The sequence below is a fragment of the Acyrthosiphon pisum genome, chromosome A2 (assembly GCF_005508785.2).
Source record: "Acyrthosiphon pisum isolate AL4f chromosome A2, pea_aphid_22Mar2018_4r6ur, whole genome shotgun sequence".
Lineage (NCBI taxonomy): Eukaryota > Metazoa > Arthropoda > Insecta > Hemiptera > Aphididae > Acyrthosiphon > Acyrthosiphon pisum.
In genome coordinates this window covers 103,163,875-103,185,884 of record NC_042495.1, presented here as the reverse complement: position 1 = coordinate 103,185,884, position 22,010 = coordinate 103,163,875, and the positions used below count along the sequence as shown (strand labels likewise).

The following is a 22,010-nucleotide window of genomic DNA, read 5'->3' as shown; positions in this document are numbered from 1 at the left end:
TGTCACTCGTGCTGACGTGTTGTAACCATCAACAATAGTTATATTATGAAAACTGCCGGACATAGTCTATATTATTGTCGTATTATGTATTATTTGCGATTATAAAACAGGTAAAATAAAAACAAACTCCTTGAAAAAACGGTTTTCATTAAATTTGGCTCGTGTCATTAATATATTTTCAACTTTACGGTTTGTTTTTGTTCTTATTATATTATATTATATCCACGACCAGGAGTGTCTCTAGGGGAAATCGTTATGTACGACGTCCACGCCAGAATGTGCACGTCAATGGTATACATAAATAATGACCGAGACCTTTGAAAGCCATGTGTGATCGATCCGAAATATTTTGTTTCGTTTTCGAGCTATATATACGTTTCGCTATCGCGTCTTCCTATTCCATAAAATACCGTAAAAAAAAAATTGCCAAAAAACCTTTATAATGTAATTTTTGGTTTACGTCAATGACATAATAAAAAAAAAAAAATACAAAGGCTTATAGAATATATGGATAGAAAATACCCATTATTATTGTTGTTGTTTTTATAATAATGATGTGACCGGTCCGACAGTACCTTATAAATATTATAAATATGCATTCGATATAATACCCTGTAATGTACATGTGAGCATAATAATAATAATAGTATAAAATACAAACAATAATAATAAAACAATTACCTCATTGCAATTATGGTCGATACCGCGTGGTACATTTGGTGTTTCCTTTTTTTTTTTACCGAGGTATAAGTATAATTATTTTTTTTTATTTGGCGAGAGCACACATCAAACAGCCAAACAAAAAAATGAAAAAAACACACAAAACATTATGTTAGTATAAAGCTGAATAAAAAACAACTAAATTAATATACAATATATTAAATAATGATACTAAGTTGGTTAATTAAACTACAACTCGAATTCATATTCCCATAAAAATAACTACGTGTCTCGGAAAAAGTGTTTCGACGCCGTGTAAACAATGTAAAAATATTAACTATTTAATTAAGTATAGCTATGAAAAATTACATTTTTAACGTCAAATTCAAGCAATGTTTTTTTTAAATGAATGGTGTAATATGCATTCGGGCAAATTGTTTTCATTATTATTTTTTTTTATGAAAATCATATTATCACGATATTTTGTTTTGTTCACATATATATTATATCAACCAAAGTATACCTGTACATTATCATTCCTTACAAATCAAATATAAATCGGTGCGGGTTTCATTCACAGAAAAAGTAATTAATAATACATTTTTTTCGAACGATTGTTATTCAAAGAAAAAAGTTCTGTTACAAAATAATTTAATAATGTAAATGATAATTTTTGCCAATAGATAAAATACATACACTTACACTTACTTTATTCACTACAGAATTAACTAAAGAGGCTATTTGTTTTTTATGTAAGCCATTGTAACTTTTCAGGTACCTACAGGAATGATAAGACATATTTTATGACTGAGTTTTACGATTTTAGTTCCTAGAATTAATTTTCCGTACTCTCAGGGGATAAATATATCTTTACGAACCACGTTATTTTTGACAATGAACTAAAATGTGTAATTTAAAAAAAAATTGTATTTTAGAAAACATTTTATTGAAATAACTTCTGAAGCTAATATATTAACTAAAATTAATTATTATTGTGGTAGAAACGACATAAAAATCGTTCACGATCTATACAGAGTGATGCACGAAGCTCCTTTAATAAAGAATATATTTAAATTATGGTTTATGACATTTTTAAAATACTAAAATACAATATTTTAAAATACTTTGATTTGCTTAACATTTAAGGTATGTCTTCTGATGAAAAAAAATAATCAAAGCTCGAACCAGAAGTTTTTAAGTTATTATTTATTATGTAGTTACAAATAATATTAGCCCTTAATAACATCAGTAATTTACATCAAATATAAAATAATTGTAATACTTAGTCTGGTAGTTATTATATACTCAGACAATAATGTTCAAAATTTATAAAACTTTAGTGAATTAAATATTAATCAATATAATTTTCAAACCATTTAAGTCCATATATCTTCTAAAACTATTATTGTCATATACGGATTATTATCATTATTATATAGATATTAGTAACTCAGAAACTACTCGTTCAAATTTATTTTTTTAAATGCGTTAATATGTTTAAAAAAAATCGAATACTTGATTATTTACAGTGGAGAGCTTCTTAAATTATCACAAAATCTAAATACTTAAAAATATTGGCTTTACGTATATTTTTAAGTTCCAAAAATAAAACTTTGAATCAACTCATTATTAAATGAAAAAATTGGGTTAGCATGATGAATCACCCTGATCGTCTTATAAGTTAAAATATGTGCCATACACGCCTTCTTTTTAAATCATTGATGAAGTCTAATCGTTATTCTGGTGTAGAGTTATTATTTTAGTTCGGTTCTTGATTTCCTGATGACACCCAGCTAATTATCTTGTAGGTAAATATAAGTGTAAACTATTATGTGTATATAGTATGAATACTATTTTTGAATAACTAGGTAACAAAAAATAATATCAAACCAATCACGTAGGTAGTTGTACTAAGTATCTTGAGATATAAAATCGGCTTACTTTGATTAATATATTATATTCATTCAGAAGAAATGTATATTACACAAACAAAAAAAAAAAAAAAGTTTGTTATGGGGCAATTAAAAATAATGTTTACTTGTAAGTTGTAAGACATAAAATAACTATATAAGTTTTAAACAGGTACGATATTTTGAATTGTAAGAACGAAATGCATATAATACATTTACAATAGCGTTGTGTTATATCGTAGAATTGAAGCATAATTATTTACTCGTTTGATCACTGTCAGTAGTTTAATAGCCTAGCTTAAAATATCTTGTTGACACCATTTTTTCATAGTAGGTATTGTGTAATTAAATGTAATAATTATAGGTTTGCACATTTTCGATCATATGATTATTATAGTTTTTTTGCGAAACATGATACTTAAAATGATATGAATTGTATACTACTGGAATTGAATGTAAATGCAATGTTATTAAAAATGAACGTTCGCGAGTTGTCTCGATTTCTCGAGAACTCTTTGAACGCCGCGTGGGCGCATGTGTGACAGCTGGCGTTTAAGCAGTACAGAATTATACGCGTGAGCAGCATTATATCTATTTCAATGGTTTGTGTGATATAGTAATATGAATGATGACTGCTACAGTTACATCTTAATGACGAAAAAAAAAATGTTATTATCTTAACGTATATCATACGATCGGAAAGGACCCCGTAATACCAACTATATAAGTATTGGACGGACGTATATGGTTTTTGAAAACGGAGACGTTGCTGTCGGTCCGTTAGAATCCAAAATAGTATAATACGACTTAAATAGTATCGTTTTATCTATATTATATACTACTGCGGAGATCGATTGATTGACTCAATCGTAAAATGAGCGATACCTATAGTGTAGATAATAGTGTATTTCATGCCTAACAGTATTGTTTTCGGTTTTGAGACGATGGTATACAATCGACGTCGTCAATAATTATTGCGCTGTGGTTTATCGATGATAAAAAAAAATATGATTTTATTTTATTGACATCGTGAAATAATCCTAGCATGCCCGGGAAACACCATTTGTAACGTCATAATATTATCATCTTGTTTCCGCAGTTTTACCATGTTTGCAGACCTATCCACTTAAGTTCATGTGACGTATATGGGAATCCGATTACTGCGCTTGCTCGACAAGAATCGCGAGTATATAATATAATATTATATATATATTAATAGATTATATATATGTATATGAATTCGAGTTGTAAGCTCATTAGCCGCCGTAGGCTACACGATCGACTACTTATCTGACTAAACGTTAATCTATCTAGACGCCCAATCTCATCAGTCCTATGTATACATAAAATATACTCTATACGGTGTTACATAACGTATACAGTATACACGATATAATATAAAAATAATAGCGATTCGACATATATTAGACGACGTGGTCCATATTTAAATAGCTACTCCAAATTTAAGTCAATTTTTCTACCTTTGTATTTTCGAATTATTTATATAATTTTTATTTCTTATAAAACTTGTTTGGTTTTTAACATAGTATTATATTTTATTATAGTTTTGGGCTGGATAAACATTTTTTTTTCTGACCGTTACAGTTGCCATGGAAATCAAACAATGAATACAATTATAACGATTAATCGCCATTAGGTTATATCGATTATTTTCTTAACGATTCCCGTTAGAGTTACAATGGCAACCAAACATTAACAAATAAATAAATAGTATTTTTTAAACTGATTTTTCAATACACAATGAACCGTATTTTGACATATTAGAATTGTTTTGCACTATATATTTTGTTACATTATAACAGTGACCACCAAAATCATTTATATTATGATTCAATGTATATAAGAGAAACGAAATAAATATCAAGTTTTTTTGTGCTAGTATACATTAAATTTTTTTTTTTATTAATACAATAAATAAACAAACCTAAAAGAACTATAACAATAAAAATCCTGGATTTTGTTTTTACAAATGTAGTGTATAAATACTTCACTGTATAAAAGTAATTGTTTTTCCAAAATCACGAAAAATTGACTTAAAAAAATGAGTGTAGTATTTTAAATGGGTCATCTTGTCTGTACATATATAGCTATTTCTATATGTATTACAAAGTTTGTGACTTAGTGTCCAAGTTAAATATAATAAATTATGTCTGAACAGGTACCTGCAAATGTTAAACATCAAATTCTACTATAATTTTAGTAATAATAATATTAAAATAAATATAAAAGATTTTAATCGACCGATGAGATTGTTGATTGATATTTCATGATCCTACTTTTGTACAATATGTTACAATTTTCCTGTTAGCTACGTTAAATTGAGAATATAACATATATTATTGTAAATTATGGTAAAATAGCAAATAAAATGTAATATCCAAAACTAATATACATTTATTATTTCCTATGAAAAATACGAATCAATTGAGAAAAAAAATAGTAAATAATTTAATAATCGTTATAATAAAATATAATGTAGGTATGTATATATTATTATAATGTTATAGAAATCTAAAACGTGCCTACTATTATTTGGTTAAATAAAAAACTTTAGTTAAATATTATATTACACGGATATCTATATTATACATATTATATTATAATAAACTGTTATAAAACCACTCACTTTTCATCCTTTTGCGTTGTATTGTTGTTGGTCGGCCCACTGGTGGTCTTCAGGCTCTTGATGGCCTTTAACCATTTGGATTTCATGCTGCCACTGGACGACGACGATAGTTTCCTATCTCGTGCGTTCGATTCGGTCGCTTCTAGCTTGGATGCGAACAGATCTTTCTAAACATATTGAAACGTGAAACTTGATCAGTTTTCGATAAAATATTCCATAATATATGAAGTACAATATTATATCGCGCGGTCATGGAAGTTTATGATGAACAGAAATAATCGTCTTCGTTATTTTTATTTTCAACCGTCGATCATAAAACTGTTTTATATTAAATTGTGATGATTTGTGTCAAGTCTATATTTATGTATACATAATATTGTATGTGGTAGGTATTATATTATATGATGAACGTGAACGCAAACATCCAAGGAGTAAATACCTACCCACTAACAGTGTAAAATAGAAAAGCGTGTAGGTGTCAGAGATAGGTGTATAGTTCCTTCCGCTCTGAAATCGTCATCGTCATACACAAGAAACCAACGGTGTTTACGGAAATATTAAATGAGTGAAAATAAAAGGCGACAATTGCGTTACGTTAAAAAAATATGTATTTTACCGCATGGCATCTATTTTTGTACAAGTTATTTCTACCCATAAAACGGTTTCTAATACGATTTTCTTTCTTTCGAGTGTAATATAATATGTGTGTGCGTATAATTTTTTTTTAATACGTCGAACTTTTTGGAATTGACGTCATACAAACGGATGGACTCCATTTAGTGTTTCGCTCGGATATATATATATATATATTATATATGTGTGTATCTCTTGGCCTGGAGAAACCGTAACTTGTCGACATTGGTTGCTTTTGTGCGGTCCTCACAATAAAAGGTTTTATTGTCGATTCTACCACAGCCAATGTTTTACGTCTCCCGGTTCGGCGAGAAAGGAAAAAAATACCATGCGAAAAAAAATAACGCTAAACGATCATAAACGACTAAGCATTTTCAGAGAAGTCATAAAAAATAAAGTTTAGACGCATTAGTACCCCATATGGCAAAATAGTTCTAAGTTAAAATGTTCTTTAAAGTTTTCAACAACTTGAATAATCTATATATAGAAAGCATCAAATTGGTATGCAACTGGTAGTATAAATAAGGCATAGTGAAAGAGATGTTTTTCTATTTTTTTTTATGTATATAATTGTAACATTATAGAGATGTAATGAATAATAAATCCCAACAAAACATATATAGTTAAATATGTCAATTTATAATTGATATATTATGACGTACCTATATATAAGTGAAAACAGTGCATTTATAGAAGAATACATTACAACAGTTTTTAAAAGTTACAAAATGTGCACAAGCTTGATTGTAAAATGTCACGATAGGTGTTTTTTTATTAATTAATTAATGTATTTGTTTACACTCACCTCACGTAATACATGGTTTAATTCAAATAATTTTGTTAATAGAGCTCCGTGTACATGTACATTTTAATCAATATTTACTAATTTTTTTCCGAACATGGTTACATTATTTTGGCAAGGCTGGGCAAGTTAACGATTTTTTTTAACTTGTTAAGTTAAGTTATTTTAAAGTAATTAAGTTAAGTTAAGTTAAAAGTTAATCTTATTTTTTTTTGTTAACTCGTTAAGTTAAAAGTTAACTTTGAAAAAAAAGTAACTTAACTTAGTGTAAAGTTACAACTTGCTAATTTGCAAAAATAAAAAATTCCATTCATATTATATTATGGTTAATTAGATAGTTTTTCTTTACGTCCAAGAAAATACTGGGTAAATTTAAAATGATACATCAAAGTAAAAACACATTCAAAAATTTGCGTTATTATTCGGACGAAAATTAACTTAATTTAGATATTTTTGAAATAAAATTAACTTGAAGTTAACACGTTAATCTTGAAAAAAAAAGTAACGAGTTAATTAACTTAATTAAAATTAACTTAACGTCTTAACTTAATTTTAATTTTTAACTCGTTAATGCCCAGCCTTGTATTTTGGTGCATACGTTTTTAATAAAGTTACAACGAATAGCATGTACAAAATATGCTGATAATATTATTAATAACAAAAAGCCTCAAAATAATGAAAATTATAAGCCACATCACATGGGGAGGCGACAAATAGACACCCTTATAAAAATACACAGACATCTCATTCGAGCTAAAATGGACTACAAGGCGACAATCTACCAATCAGCTAAACCAAAACCATGATGAAATTAACTGACACGTCTAACAACTCAAGCATAAGACTTGCTTTGGAAGATTTTCGTTCAAGCCCTATTGAAGGCATTCAAAATTTGGCACTAGAACCTCCTCCCAACTTAAGAAAAATTGAAAAATCTCTACTCTACTCACAGGCATTACCAGAAATCCAGACAACCCAGCAAACAAGCAAATAGAAGAATTCACAAAGTACACCAAAGAATATGGATCAGAATTAATTCTAAATTTAACAAATTTGTTCGGCGTCAAGTTTTGTAATGTGGGATTGTCTTAAGCAAAACTAAAAAAGTTATACATTGTTATTGAGTTACCTAATATGTATTGACTCAATGCCTGACTAAACGTTAAGTTATAAAATAAAATAAAAATTACCCTTAAGGACCAAAAAGTTCTGCAGATAAAACCTTTTGGCTGTGAATATATTTTTTCACCTAGTTAGAACTTTTTTGTCTGAATTCTATGCGAGTTTTCCGGCAAACAAAATTTGGTTAAACAAAAGAGGACGTGACATTGAAACTAAAAATTTAATAATACTATATGTATTATTTATAGAATTTTTTTTATTTTGTTGATAAATATAAAATAGATATACACAAATTATATTTGTCTATTATATTAAATTTATTATTATTGTATAGATGTTACAAAGATTAAGAGATTGAAATTTGGTTTTAACACTATAATCGAGAGCTGAAATGTTCAATTTAGATTATTATACCTTTATTATAATTTTTGATGACTCTTTGAATAATATGCCTAAATGATTATTTGGGAGCTTATATTACAGAAAATCAATAAATAAACATATATATTCTATAAATAAAAAACTCAAATTATTCCATTATATTTTTGAGCTCAGATAGTATCTTAGCGATAACCACGTGAACATTTTTTTATAATATACGTATATAGATCTCTTACATGGCAGTATAGCTATAGTGAGTCGACAATATTAACCTAATGCATTCCATTAATTGTAAGAAAACTGTTCTAACATTTATGACATCAAAAACATTCACTGATTTATTCAATCAAAATAAAATAACTGTTTTTAGCTCTGAGCGCTAACAGCTTAGACGAATGGGGGATATAATTCTTTTGAATTTTGATGTTTGAAAATTTAACCCTGCTAGTTCAACTAGATGACTTATAGTATAATATTATTATAATAAAATGTAAATAACCACGATCTTATTGTATAAATGTGAAGTACAATGTACTGTATTTTGTCATGTTAAATTATTCATTATAAATAAGATGACAATCTCAAGGGCCAAGAGTAAGTTGTTGAAAATTTGACTACGCCCTAGATGAATTGTTGAAACTTGCCTGGAAGTTGTATAACGAAATAATATAGTTAAAGTTTACCGTCAATTTACTGTCTATTGTTAAAATGAGTTGTCTCCTATTTAAAAAGAAATATATGTCTGCACTCTGCATTACTTAAACATAATAAAAAATAATATATATCTATAATTTAAACCAAATAAAAACTATAATCATTATAATAATGATAATAATAGTAATATGATAGTTGCATGTATCACGAAGACAACGGCATGTGTATAATGTATAATAATATTATATTATGCACAGATTAAACCCATGTAATATTTATTACTTTTATATTATGTATTTATAAATTGTTTTGAACAGATTCGTTTTCCATTTTAAAATATTTAAAATATTTCTAAAATATCATGTATATTTTACAAAAAACAAAAGAATGAAACATTAATCCACTACGAATTAATTAAATATAATAAAATACAAACTTAAATTGTTGAATTAGAATAGAATATTGATTTCTAGTTTTCCAAGCAGTCAATTTTATTAGTGATAATATTTGAAACATAACAATAAACCTATACGTGTCTTCTACGAGTTCTACTTTATGTTCATTTATCTATATTTATATTTTATAGTAAGTATATATATTATATATCAACATAAACCAAAGTATGGTATTAATATTAAAACAATAATTTAACACTGATAGAAATTTGGATGTTTAGTGAATATTTTTAATGCAATATAGGCACCAGATGGTTCACGCATGTTCGAAAGTTTATTATATTATTATCAGTGGACAATGGCTAATTATATTATGGTATAATAATTAAATTAACGTAAACAAAAGTTTTCAATTTTTACTGTAATTGTATAAAATACATAAACATGTAAATATTTCGATTTTTGTGGAATAACACTAAATAAAAGAACGTGACTACTCATCTTAAGCTGTACCGAAACAACATTTTAAAAGTCTAATTATTTCCTTCGATATTTTGTTTTTGTCGATCATGTTAATCGTGAACCAATACATTTGTTTTTATTTTTCAACTGACCTAAATTACTTTGGCAAATATGGCCGTTATAGTTCGAAAGTCTTATTTATACATCCGTATTCTATTATTTACAATTTAAAACTGCCTACCTAGTCAATTATTCTATCAGTGGCTTACACGTTTGTTAGGACTATTATAATAAGATGCATTTTCGGAAAACGAAACTAGTGTGTATGTTTCATATTAAACCACTAATTAACGCGTGTAAAGTAAACTCTGCGGAAACGGGGAATAGTTTAACTAGCAGTATTATAATAATTACGCAGAAATGTTAGCACATAAATTATCGCTCAATTAAATGAAGATTAATGATATTATTATGATATCAAAATAATTGTATATAATTAATAAAATACTCTTTGTTCGACATAAAATAGTAGATCGAATCCAAATCGTTACTTACTCAAGTGCGTTGTTATCGGTACACAGTATTAAAATATGCAAAATAATTTTGTACATTATAATACAAGTGACGGTTAACAATTAAAAACCCAACAGTCCATAGGTATACCTACCTACTCTATTTAATATTTTTAATATCGATAAGATAAAGAATATAATATAGAGGTACCTACGTGTATTATATATTATTGGCCTTACAGCGATATTATTGTTTTTAAGTTTCTAATTTCGTGCAGTAAAAGTTAAGCCGATCATTAATAATTGGTTGAAAATATCATGTACCTATTGTATATATCGATACCATATAGATATAACTTTTAACCAATATAATTCACCGCGGAATGCTTCAGGTAGGTACATTATTATCCTATAGCGTTTTAATCAAAACGGTGCTATACATATATATATATATTAATGAAGTGACTGTATAGCTCTTTAATGATTTATTGACTGACATTTATTTGTTTTCGAAATAAAATAAATTAGTTTTGTGCACCCACTTATTCAGACAATATTTCCAATTCCGCTGTCAATGTTGAAAGTCGACACAGTTTCATTGTGACTACAAAAATTAGAGTTTTTATTTCTTTTAAATCTACCGATCTTACGGATTACTCGTTAAAAATATCAAAACTTTTTTTCTCTTAGGAAAAACATTGTGCACGCACTATTGGAACATCACCGCCACTATATTATGTTCGGTAAATATTGGATACTTGTTATGCAGCTGGAAGTGTTTAAACTTCGGTTCTGAAGACGATTGCTGCAGAACTTTTCGAGATACTGGAAAGTGTATAATAATAATAATAATAATAATAATAATAGGTATATATAGTGTATTGTACCGTGTGGCGGACAAAGAGATCGTATATACGTTAACGGATAAATATATGCGGTGGATGAAGTTAGACCTTTAAGATATATACATTATACTATATACGACAATATAAATGCTCACCGAGGACGAGTGACGCGATAATATTATTATGTCGCATGTCTCGTGGAGTCGGTTTACGCCACCGTGTCGCGTCATATAGTTTGCCGAGCGTTCAATTTCCTGAGCTTAAAACCACCCCGACAAAATAATATAATATCCATTATAATATGATATCACCGTCGCGTAATCGGCACATCATACTCTGTCTCATATGCCATCTCATGTTTCCACCCGGGCAATCGCGGGCAATCTATAATAACGACAAATAGGTAGGTATAGGTACCTCTATATGGTTATGCGCAAGCGTCATAAGTTATAACCGTCAAATTAGTTGAACAAAATTTATTGCATGCGACGGTAACTGTTCGGTATAGTAGGTTAGGTCGGGCCTGAACGTATCACGCGCGTGGTACCTTTCAAAATCGTAGAAAATGAACGGATGCATGTACCTGCCTATACCTCACTATACGTTTTTCCCTAAACGGACAGAGGCCAAGGGATGGCGGCTTTAGGAGATTACGACGTAGTGCTTTATGTGGCCTTCGAGACGCTATGAGTACGATCAGGCATAGAGAGAGAGAGAGAGAGAGAGAGAGAGAGAGAGAGAGAGAGAGACAGAGAGAGAGACAGACAGAGAGACAGAGAGAGACAGAGAGATATACGGAAAGAGATAAATGACGACGAGAGAATGAGACTGTTCTGTCTACCATCCAACTATAAACGACCTTTATGTACTTGTAATAATATATATATAAAAGACGTCCAGTGGATGCCAAAAAAAAAAATCCATCAAGACTAGAAAAATTTAATTAAAAAGAAAAAGGAGCAATCGTTAATTTTTCAGCCTCTTTATTCCATTATTACATTTTTGGCCTCCATGAAATTTAGTTTAGCGCGTATTCCGTTACAACTCACCGCTGATGGATTTTTATTTAATCAAACCTGGTCGATTTATCTGCAGTCTCACAACGAAAAAAAACAGTCTTTTTAAATTAAATTAAGAGAAAATAATAACATGTAGAACGACAAACATATATTATATATTAAATATATATATAAAAAAAACGTTTTAAACGGTCGAAAACCCGTCAAGTCTGCTATATATATAATATAACATATATTATATATATGTACGGGATACCTCTTTAGACAATCTTGGATTTGTAAAAAATACGTTTCACAACATTTTTTTTTTGTAGCCGGGATAAAAAGCTGGAAAAGAAGCTCGCGGTGAAGCATATGAACTTTCAACAAAAAGATAGTATACCGCGATGTGTGCATCTAAATATTATATACAATGCGGCTGTATACCAAGCCAAGGCTAATAGAATATTACCGTGAGGGGTACGTATACGACATACGTATTCAATAAACATATATTATTGTTCTCGCGAGTGCTGAGACGCAAAGAGAAATTGATAACCAAAATAGGTATTGGAAGTGGTGGGAGGGGAGGATAAAATAGAAAACGGCTGGTGCAAAGGCGGTGGAGTGCACACAGCAGACTCTTCGTAAAACCAACAAGAAATTTGCTCCGGTCGGATAAATCCACACGTATGGGGACAAACTCACTCGAGTGTCTTTTTAACGCCCTGTAATGTTCACGCTGCCGCAGTGGTGTTTATATTTCTGTGTATCCTATGGGTATATATACTTAACGATTTATTGCTTTTACCCAAAACGAGTAGACATTGTTGGCTGATTTCGTGTATGGTTGATACGCCAGCTTACACTCCACCCTAACAATATTATATAATATATATATAGGCCAACGATGTTTTTTCTGATACGCGTACACACATAATATTATAACATATTTTACGTTCAGAACGGGTCACTGCTGTTTCGCAGAGGACAAAATATTCTCAGCAGGGTAGACGACGCCATATTGAATTTAACGGCCAATATATTATAACATTACAATAATATAACAAAATGTAATAAAAATATGATATTCTACATTTCTATGATACAATCGTTAACGGAAAATGGTAACTGTATTAAAATTTAAAATGTTCTGGCACTATAATATAATATATATCAATACTTTAATTATCTCAAATATAAGGTATATATCAATCAATTAATTTATTAATTTATAAAATTGATGTTTTAATTCAACAGTATTGATAAATATTCAATAAAATGCGGACAAAAACACTAAATATTTACGATAATTTCACTATAATCACGTTGGTATTAATTGTTTTTGTTTTTTTTTTTATTAACATTTTGAAAAATTTGATTCAATAAACAATATCCATTAGATGAAAAATGATACATCCAAGTGGATAATATGTCATTTTCCCACCAAATAAATTACGAATCTATAAATCGTGATAGATATAATGCATTAATGCAGAACCGAATATAATATTTTTAAATGGCTTTCCATAGAACCGGGCTAGACACGTAATTTTTAATTAACGTACGCAAACGATTGTGCATACACATCCGATTTTAACATCGATGAACACAATTTTGTTTAACTACTGTTCTTAATTTTGCTAAATTTGTATCCTCACACCGCGAATACGATAAATTCCGAACCAATTTCGTAATTACAGTAAAGTTGAATGTCTTAAAAGCGTGTCCAACCATGAGCTTCTATAAATATATACAAGCAAATACATAAGTACTCCCTTTTGGCCCCAATATGTTTCACAGACACACTAAATATTGTTACAATATAACATACGCTTCATCCTCTGGATAATTAATTTCGTTAAAACTTAAAAATATACAGAATTTATATTGAAGAGTCGTGGATTCAAACGACATACGACATACTTTACCTACTCAAGATAAATATTTTTTCGTACCATCCACCATAATTATTTCCCAAAACACTTCTATCTCCCCATAATAATTAACCCGTAATGCTGCAAAAGAGTTTGTTTTAAAATTAATTGAAAAATAGTTGTTTATATCCGGCTTATCCAATCGCTCAAAACTTCGACGCTCTAATCCGTGCCTTGTCGTCGTGCATCAGTGAAAAAAACGCATATATTTCCCAATTATTTCATCATTTCAAAAAATTTTACGTATAAAAATAAATTTAAATACCCGCATATGATACGATCAACAATAAAACCACTCGTGCACAAATTTACAGCATTCGCGCGCACAAAATAATATAATATATTAAACATCGGCGTAGGCCGTAGGTAATAGAAAAAAATTCAACTTGATGCGTGGCGCAAACAAAACTGTGGCGCATCGTATACTTCAATGATAATAATCATAATATTGTGAATAGTATTTTTTGCCCCCCCCCCCCAAACGTTAGAATGTTTTTGAACTCGAGAGTCTATTGTAACGTGGTATGTATATGTTGGCCCGTGTTAACCGATTTATTTAGTGCTTATATAAATATGTATATTGGACGCTTTATGTTATTCGATAAAATCGAGTTTTCGATACGTGACCGATGTGCGCGGATATTTTTTTTTTTGAAATTAAAAACGTGTGGAAAGCTTATAAAAAAAAAAAATGAAATAAAAAAAAGAGAGAAATGTTTACGAGCGCGCATAACCGCGGTGCAGTCGTATATTATAATGAAAAGAAGAAAGGGAAAATGTTTGTATATAAATGGCGTAGTACATACGCGAGTTGAGCACATACGAACCTTGCTCAACTTATCAAGCGTATATATATATATACATAATATACAATTTTATATTTTACGGCTTTATAGTAGAAAAGTTTGACCGTTTCGTTTGCAAATTTATGTTACAACATTTTTGAAATTCTCCTCCTCTCTTATCGCTTCGTGTCAAAATAAATTTGTACGCGCGGTCGGTCCACCTCGACAGTGATATATTGATAACAGATTATTCCGTATAATATATTATTATGGTGTGTATTGACAATTTGATATCTGCGCAGACTACTGTCGAAACTTCAAGCAAACTTATTATACATATTATAATCAACTTTAACGGAAATTTCAAATACACTCGAGTATTTCTATAGGTTTTGGTATTTCGCTCATTCACTGGTATACATATATACACTCAGCTGTATGTAGAACTTTCTGAGTAACGTCTCTCCGTCCGTAAGTTATCGAGTATCTCGGCTCTGTAGCGTACAATAATTAAATTTAAACTGATGTCTTTATCAAATTATAAATCAACGTCTGTGACCTTAACATATATTATACGAACTACACGGAAAGACAAAGGCAGCGAAGAGAGCACATCATCGGTGTTACGAAGAAATCGTATTTTTTTACAAATCGATACGGAGCGAAAAAATTGTCGTTGTGTAACAAATAAACATGGTGCAAACTATTTATGGAACACACCTACTACACTAACCCGTGTATTTCAAATATCTAGAGAATTTTCTCTATATGTGAATCGCGTGAAATAGGTGTTACGGTAAACATATACTGACCAAATACCTACCACAAATCCGACAATATTTCTCTCCAAAAAAAATCTAGAAACTATTTAAGTATTACACTATTTATGCGTAGGACCAAATACAAAAAACAATAGGACAATTTCAATTTTACTAAAATAATCAGTGTTGTAAATATAATTATTTAACTCTATAATTTATCTGTAATTGATCTTCAGCCTTACTAATGCATTTTTAATTTTTTTTTTTTTAAACGTGTGGTCATTGAGCCCAACGTTGTAATTTATGATCAATAATTTAAAACAGGGGCGGATTGGCGAATTTTTTCGGCCCGGGAAATATGGATCAAACCGGCCCTTAACTGGCACTGCAAATATACCCCCCCCCCCCCAATAGTCATAATTTTACTCAAATTTTAAAATTTGTTTATTTTCACCCCTAAATTAGTAAAATATATAATAGGTACCTATAATTAAGGCTACAGCCTATAACAGTTTTGGGTTAGTCAGATAAGGTTAACTTGTTCAGACTGTTCTAACTTCAACTTGAAGTTTAATCTTATTATATTTTAGATTCTGAACGGAGTGATGAATGTATTGAATTTACAATTAATTTGTGTTGTTTTTTATTTTTTTTTAATTAGAATTTTTATTTTTGTGTCTGTCATCACCTTTTAGGACAGTAAAAATACTTAGATTTTCTTAAACTAGATTCACTTTTATGATTGGAAAGTTAATCTAGTTGGTACTTGGGGGGGTCAAAAGTAAAAATTTCCTAGTAGTTTTCAAAAGCACCGTGAAAAACACAAGAAAAATTAAGGAAAACCGGACATTTTTACGCAAAATCGATTTTGGTTTTTGGTGCAACTCTAAAACAAATGACCGTAGGAACATGAAATTTTGACTGAATGTTTATATTAGGGATCAAAATGCCGGAAAAATTTTTAAAAAAAAACTGAATTTGTGGAAAATTAAAAAATTGTATTTATGATTAAAAATTAAAATAATATATGTAAAAAAAAACCCATTTTAATAAATAGATTAGGAAACCTGTCATTGTCATTTCACATTTACCAATAATGCATTATTGTATTAAAAATAAAAATTAATCTATTAAAAATATATAGATATTTCAATATTTGTTCTAAAACTAACGTAGATACATATCAAATTGTTATTTTATGTAGGAGAGTGTAATAAATCACCTGTATTTTTAAATGTTAAAAAGTGTGTACTCGTTGTCAATTTATATTTGTAATAACTAATAGAAGGTATTATAGTAACTGGCTGATAGGTTTATAAATTATATTACAGGAACTATTTGATAGTTTTTATTTTTTTAAACTTAGTGAGTTGGTAAAAATTAAATAATATTAATAATTTATAAGAAATAACTACATAGTAAATACTTAATAGTTAGTACTTAATACTTTAATAGTTAATATAACAAATTATAATTATTTATAAATCAAGTATAGAATTCTCTAGATTTATCTACTACAGACTTTAAGTTATAGATATGGTATATATATATGATTGTCAACTATCATTATTATTTATTAGACTGTTTCCACTATACATTAATTTTTTGGTTCTTTAGAAAAAAAATAAATTTTTTTATGGAATTTTTCAATTTTTCAGGAAAAAGACCAGTTATTTAGTCAAAACCAATTTTTCTGGAAATTTTAAATAAAACCAAATTTTCCTAATTTTTCGGAAAACCTTTTTTTTTTTCGGAAATTTTGATCCCTAGTTTATATTATAGCATTTTCTATACATCATAACATTTTCCATATATTTTGACTTATTTTGAGCTGTTTAAGGCACATTTTCAGTGTACATTTTTTTAGTATTTTTTTCTATAAATATCAATAAAAATTTATTTCTTGGTTAAAAAAGCTTGAAAATTTAATAGAATGGTCCTAGTATATTTTTTCAAAGGCAGATGAAAAAAATAAAAAATCCATAGTCACAATTTTTTTTATAAGCATTTAAAGTTTAAATATTGACAAAATCGTAAAAATGACGAAAGTTTGCAAATTATTTTGAGTTAGAAATTCATTAAATATTTTCCTTTTAAATCTAAGATTTTAAAATGTAATACAAGATTTCTCAAAAATTTGTCTACCTTAATCAAAAAAAAAAAATATCTACAAGAAGCCAGCACCCTTTTTTTGTTTTTCACCAGCGTCACACATAATTTGAATTACACAGTTCAATCGAATTTTTACACTTAACACACGTTGTAATAAATAATGATAAGGTTATCGATGTTATGACGCAACTAACTGAGTTCTACCATAGAGTATAAAATATAAATACTAAAATACCAATACCACAGATTTCTAAATAATACATTAGCATGAATTGGAGGGAAAATAGTGTAAATACCAAAATTCCTACTACGAATTGCAATAGTTTAAGATATTAAAAATAATACCTTCGTAGGTATTTGATTTTTTTAATATATTTTACACTTAAATTATAAAAATATAATTTTTTTTTGTAATTATATTATAAAAATTATACCGGCCCTACCGGCCCATCGGGAAGTTTCCCGATTTCCCGATAGGCCAATCCGCCCCTGGCTATTGATTTTATGACGCTATAGCATACTTTGGATTGTTTCGAAAAAAAAATGTTACGTTCATTTTTACGTCAGTCCTTCTATAACACGGTTGACATTGAACACGATTTAACATAATTTTAAAAATGACGTTGGAATTTTTCAGAAAACTATAGAAACGATATACAGTGGTAATACACTAATTTCACACCATCGACGGCGGCGTGCGCAGAGACGATACACAAGCTCCTGCTACAATACCTGTCCGTACTCAAACCCCAATTATTAATAATTCGATACGAAAGTATGAAACCCGTGACGTGCAATCAGCTCATTCGACAAAATTGAATACATTTTTTTCATAATATCATGTCCGTGGATCCGCGACTGTCATGACGCAATATAAATTGATGCCGGGCAACCACTCTACTTGTGAATGTTTTTTTTTTTTTTTTTTAATAAACTCATATGGTTATTTATGCACCAAGGCTTGAAGAAAATCCCCAGTGTGTTTAGTTAGGCGTTTTCGAACACTGCGCGACCGATTAACTATGGACAACGCAGTTGTGCGATCGGTATTGATACACGTAGAATGCTATTATTTGTCTTGCGCGGTTGAATATTGCGTCTGGCAGGCGATCTTATTGTGGCTAGTAAATATAAGCTTCGAAGACAAAACACGTACAACGGATAAAACGACCCTGTTACTTATAGCACATGTTTGCTCTCCATTGGCCATCTGACTATAAATTGAAAATAATATAAGATAACACCAGTGTTCCGTGCGACAGTTTATCACTTTGGAGCGATATATTTTCATTAGTCAATAGAAAAAGAATACATGTACAATATAATATAATATAATATAATATAATATAGTAAAATGTGTGACTGTTTTGGTATTAAAAAACGTATACCTACATTTTTTTTAAGCCGAAAATAAATAAGATATAATTATTTACTAAATGTTAGGCTAATATTGGTCCTCATATAAGACGTATAACACCAATATTACACTAATGCAAACGATATACGTTGGTGCATTTAATAACGGAGAAAAAGAACTTATAAGATAGGTATTATAATATTATAATCTGTATCTGTAGAATATTTTTGTTCTTATTCACGTAAAAAAATAAAACATTTTTATTTTTGTATATCCATATTTTCCGTACCTGTACTAATTTTGAATAGGTTATAATAATACTATTTATTGTCTTTGTTATTGAGTAAAGTAGAACAGAGTAGAGAGAGAGTAAAGAAATATTATACGCGACTTAATAACGTAATAGTTTTACTATGGAATGTCAAGGAATGAATATTCAGAACTCCCCATTGCGCAATAATTTGCCTCAACATTGCTTAATTTTTCTTAACACGGTAAACGACAAATTTTGTTCATTATAATAGATAAGCGTAATACGTACGAACAACATCTCCACAAAAAGTCTTATTAAACATCTCTTTTCTATTTAAATAATAATTAAATATTTACATCCAAAGAACGTCAATTAACGTTGCCTGCACGTCTTAAACTTACAACGTTCAGTTATTATAAATTGTTTTAAAACAACCGAGATAACATTGTGTCATTATAGGAGTAATGTCACGTGACAAGTTATTCTTTATTTATACGTATACTACAACGGATCTCCTTTTAGTTTGAAGGTTTATAATTTACAATTTTAATAATCTCAAAGTGTAATTTATACATACATTTATAATGCGCTGTGTAAACGTTTTTGTACAGTAACGTTATTACTTATTACTGAGAATAGTATGATCGCTGTAAGATATTTAAAACCTTGTAAAATACAATGCGCATAAATTGGCCGCTCCTCGGCAGTAGGTGTAACGTGTATGCAGCCCTGTAAAGTATTTAAGTAAAAGTATTTGAGTAAAAGTATTCAAATACTTTTTAAAGTATTGAATAACTTTTTAAATACTTTCAGTATGAAGTATTTTGAATAGTATTTTAAATACTTTTTTTTGTATTAAATACTTTTTGGTATTGAATACTTAGGTTTTTTACTTCGAACATTTTATTTTTATTATTAATTTTATTTACATTTTATTTTTGTCAACTACAATAATAGAATAATAGTTTTATTTAGTATTCTGTACTTCTGTGTTAGCTGAAGTCGAAAGTTTGTGAAAACCAGATTTCTAAAAATAGTCATTGAATAAGAATATTCCCTTTAAACTATTAGCTAACTTTTAGACAAACTACTACCTATGTGTTTATATTACGATAGTAAGAAACCCACTTTAAAAACCAAAAGTATTTGAAAAGTATTCCAAATACTTTTTCAAAGTATTTGAGTAGTATCTTAAATACTTAAAAAAAAATGTATTTGAGTATTTACTCAAGTACTTTTTAAAATTATTCTTTACAGTACTGTGTGTATGTATGGAGAATCTTTTAAAGAATCTTTTAAAGAAGAATCTTCTTACTAATTTTCTCCAAATGTATGAACGTTTTTCCAAATATATTTTATTTTCCATAACTTTGAGTAACTTCAAATTAATATTTTTGAAAAAAAAATCATATTTTTTATTATTATGTAATATATTATATTTCTATACTTAAATAAAAACACAGAATAACTAATACCGACGGTTCGTATGGAGTGTGGGGTGACCCGGTATACATACGCGTTAGGCATATATCAATACGCAATCCTTATACACACACGGTGACACATGCAACACATAAAATATAATATTCTACATCTCTACGGTAAAGACATTTGGTAAAAACAACAATGAATTACCAGTGGCACCTTTGTCACACCGCACAAAATAAAATAAGATCATAAACACATCAACACATTAATATTACGTATTAATCGATGCATATCAAAAGAAGGGATTACACAAAAATCACTCTATATAAGGATCATACAGAATCGACTTCTACGCCTGTGTTCTATAAAAGAGGATCCGATGCACAAAGTCCACGCCATTATGCACTTCGATAATATTTTTGCCATTCAAAGCGAGTGCGTTTATATAATATGTATGTATATTGAGTTATTCCAGCATTCGGTATGACTGTCTAGATTAATTATTTTGTATTATCTAACAAATTCAACTTGTTAATTATTTATTCACCTATCTATTTACTCTTTGCAATAATATAAGATTCTGTGACTATCATCGCGTGTCATAGGTCAGTTATAGTATTATTATACAGTTATACAATTATCTATTTAGAATATAAGTATAATAATAAGTGTTCACTAACTTAAATTACATTCGGTTGGTGAATTGACTATATTATGTACTCTTGCTACGAATGTAGGGATTTTTTAAGAGCTGTGTTTAGAATTTAAGTATAATAAATGCTCACTAACTTAAATTACATTTGGTTGGCGAATTGACTATATGTACTCTTGCTATACGAATGTAGGGACTTTGAAAGCATACGATAATAGTCACGTCCCAAATCATAGATAACAAATTCATATAATATTATTGTTCGAATCACATCAAGACACGTAATATACATATATATATACACGCCGCAGTGACTTCGAGCATCGAACTCAACCCCGTATCCACGAACACGACTACATAGTACATACTCAGATTAATTAATTATAATATTTAGAGTAGTAGATTAACTATACGTATATGTATATCCTTTAAACTAAAGATATAAAATCAATAATCAACGTTAAATAATATCAGAACACTGATGAAATATATCCATAATATAACAGTCCCCTTTTAATTTATATTTCTAACTTTTTTTCCTATTTATTATTACCTCTTTCCCTACCCTTTATCTTTTCGTATTTTTAATCTACCACAATTATATTAATTGTGTAGTGGCATTTTATATTTTAAATTCCATATTCCATATTTTCATAACATAATATTTTTTAATTTAAATTAAAAATATATATATATACATAATA

At 28.8% G+C, this 22,010-nt stretch overlaps 1 protein-coding gene across 15 annotated transcripts in view; it reads right to left on the bottom strand.

Annotated features, from left to right (window-relative positions):
* The window catches only part of LOC100163038, a 312,933-nt gene that overhangs the window by 58,787 nt on the left and 232,136 nt on the right, over window positions 1-22,010 (bottom strand). For 14 of the 15 annotated variants that reach the window (XM_029489305.1, XM_029489306.1, XM_029489308.1 and 11 more), the window contains 2 exons: window positions 5,218-5,384; window positions 682-726 (listed from right to left, as the gene is read on the bottom strand). In XM_029489305.1, coding sequence (XP_029345165.1) covers window positions 682-726; window positions 5,218-5,384 — 212 coding nt within the window. The remainder of the gene's footprint in view (window positions 1-681; window positions 727-5,217; window positions 5,385-22,010) is intronic. The other variant, XM_029489307.1, reaches the window with a different exon arrangement.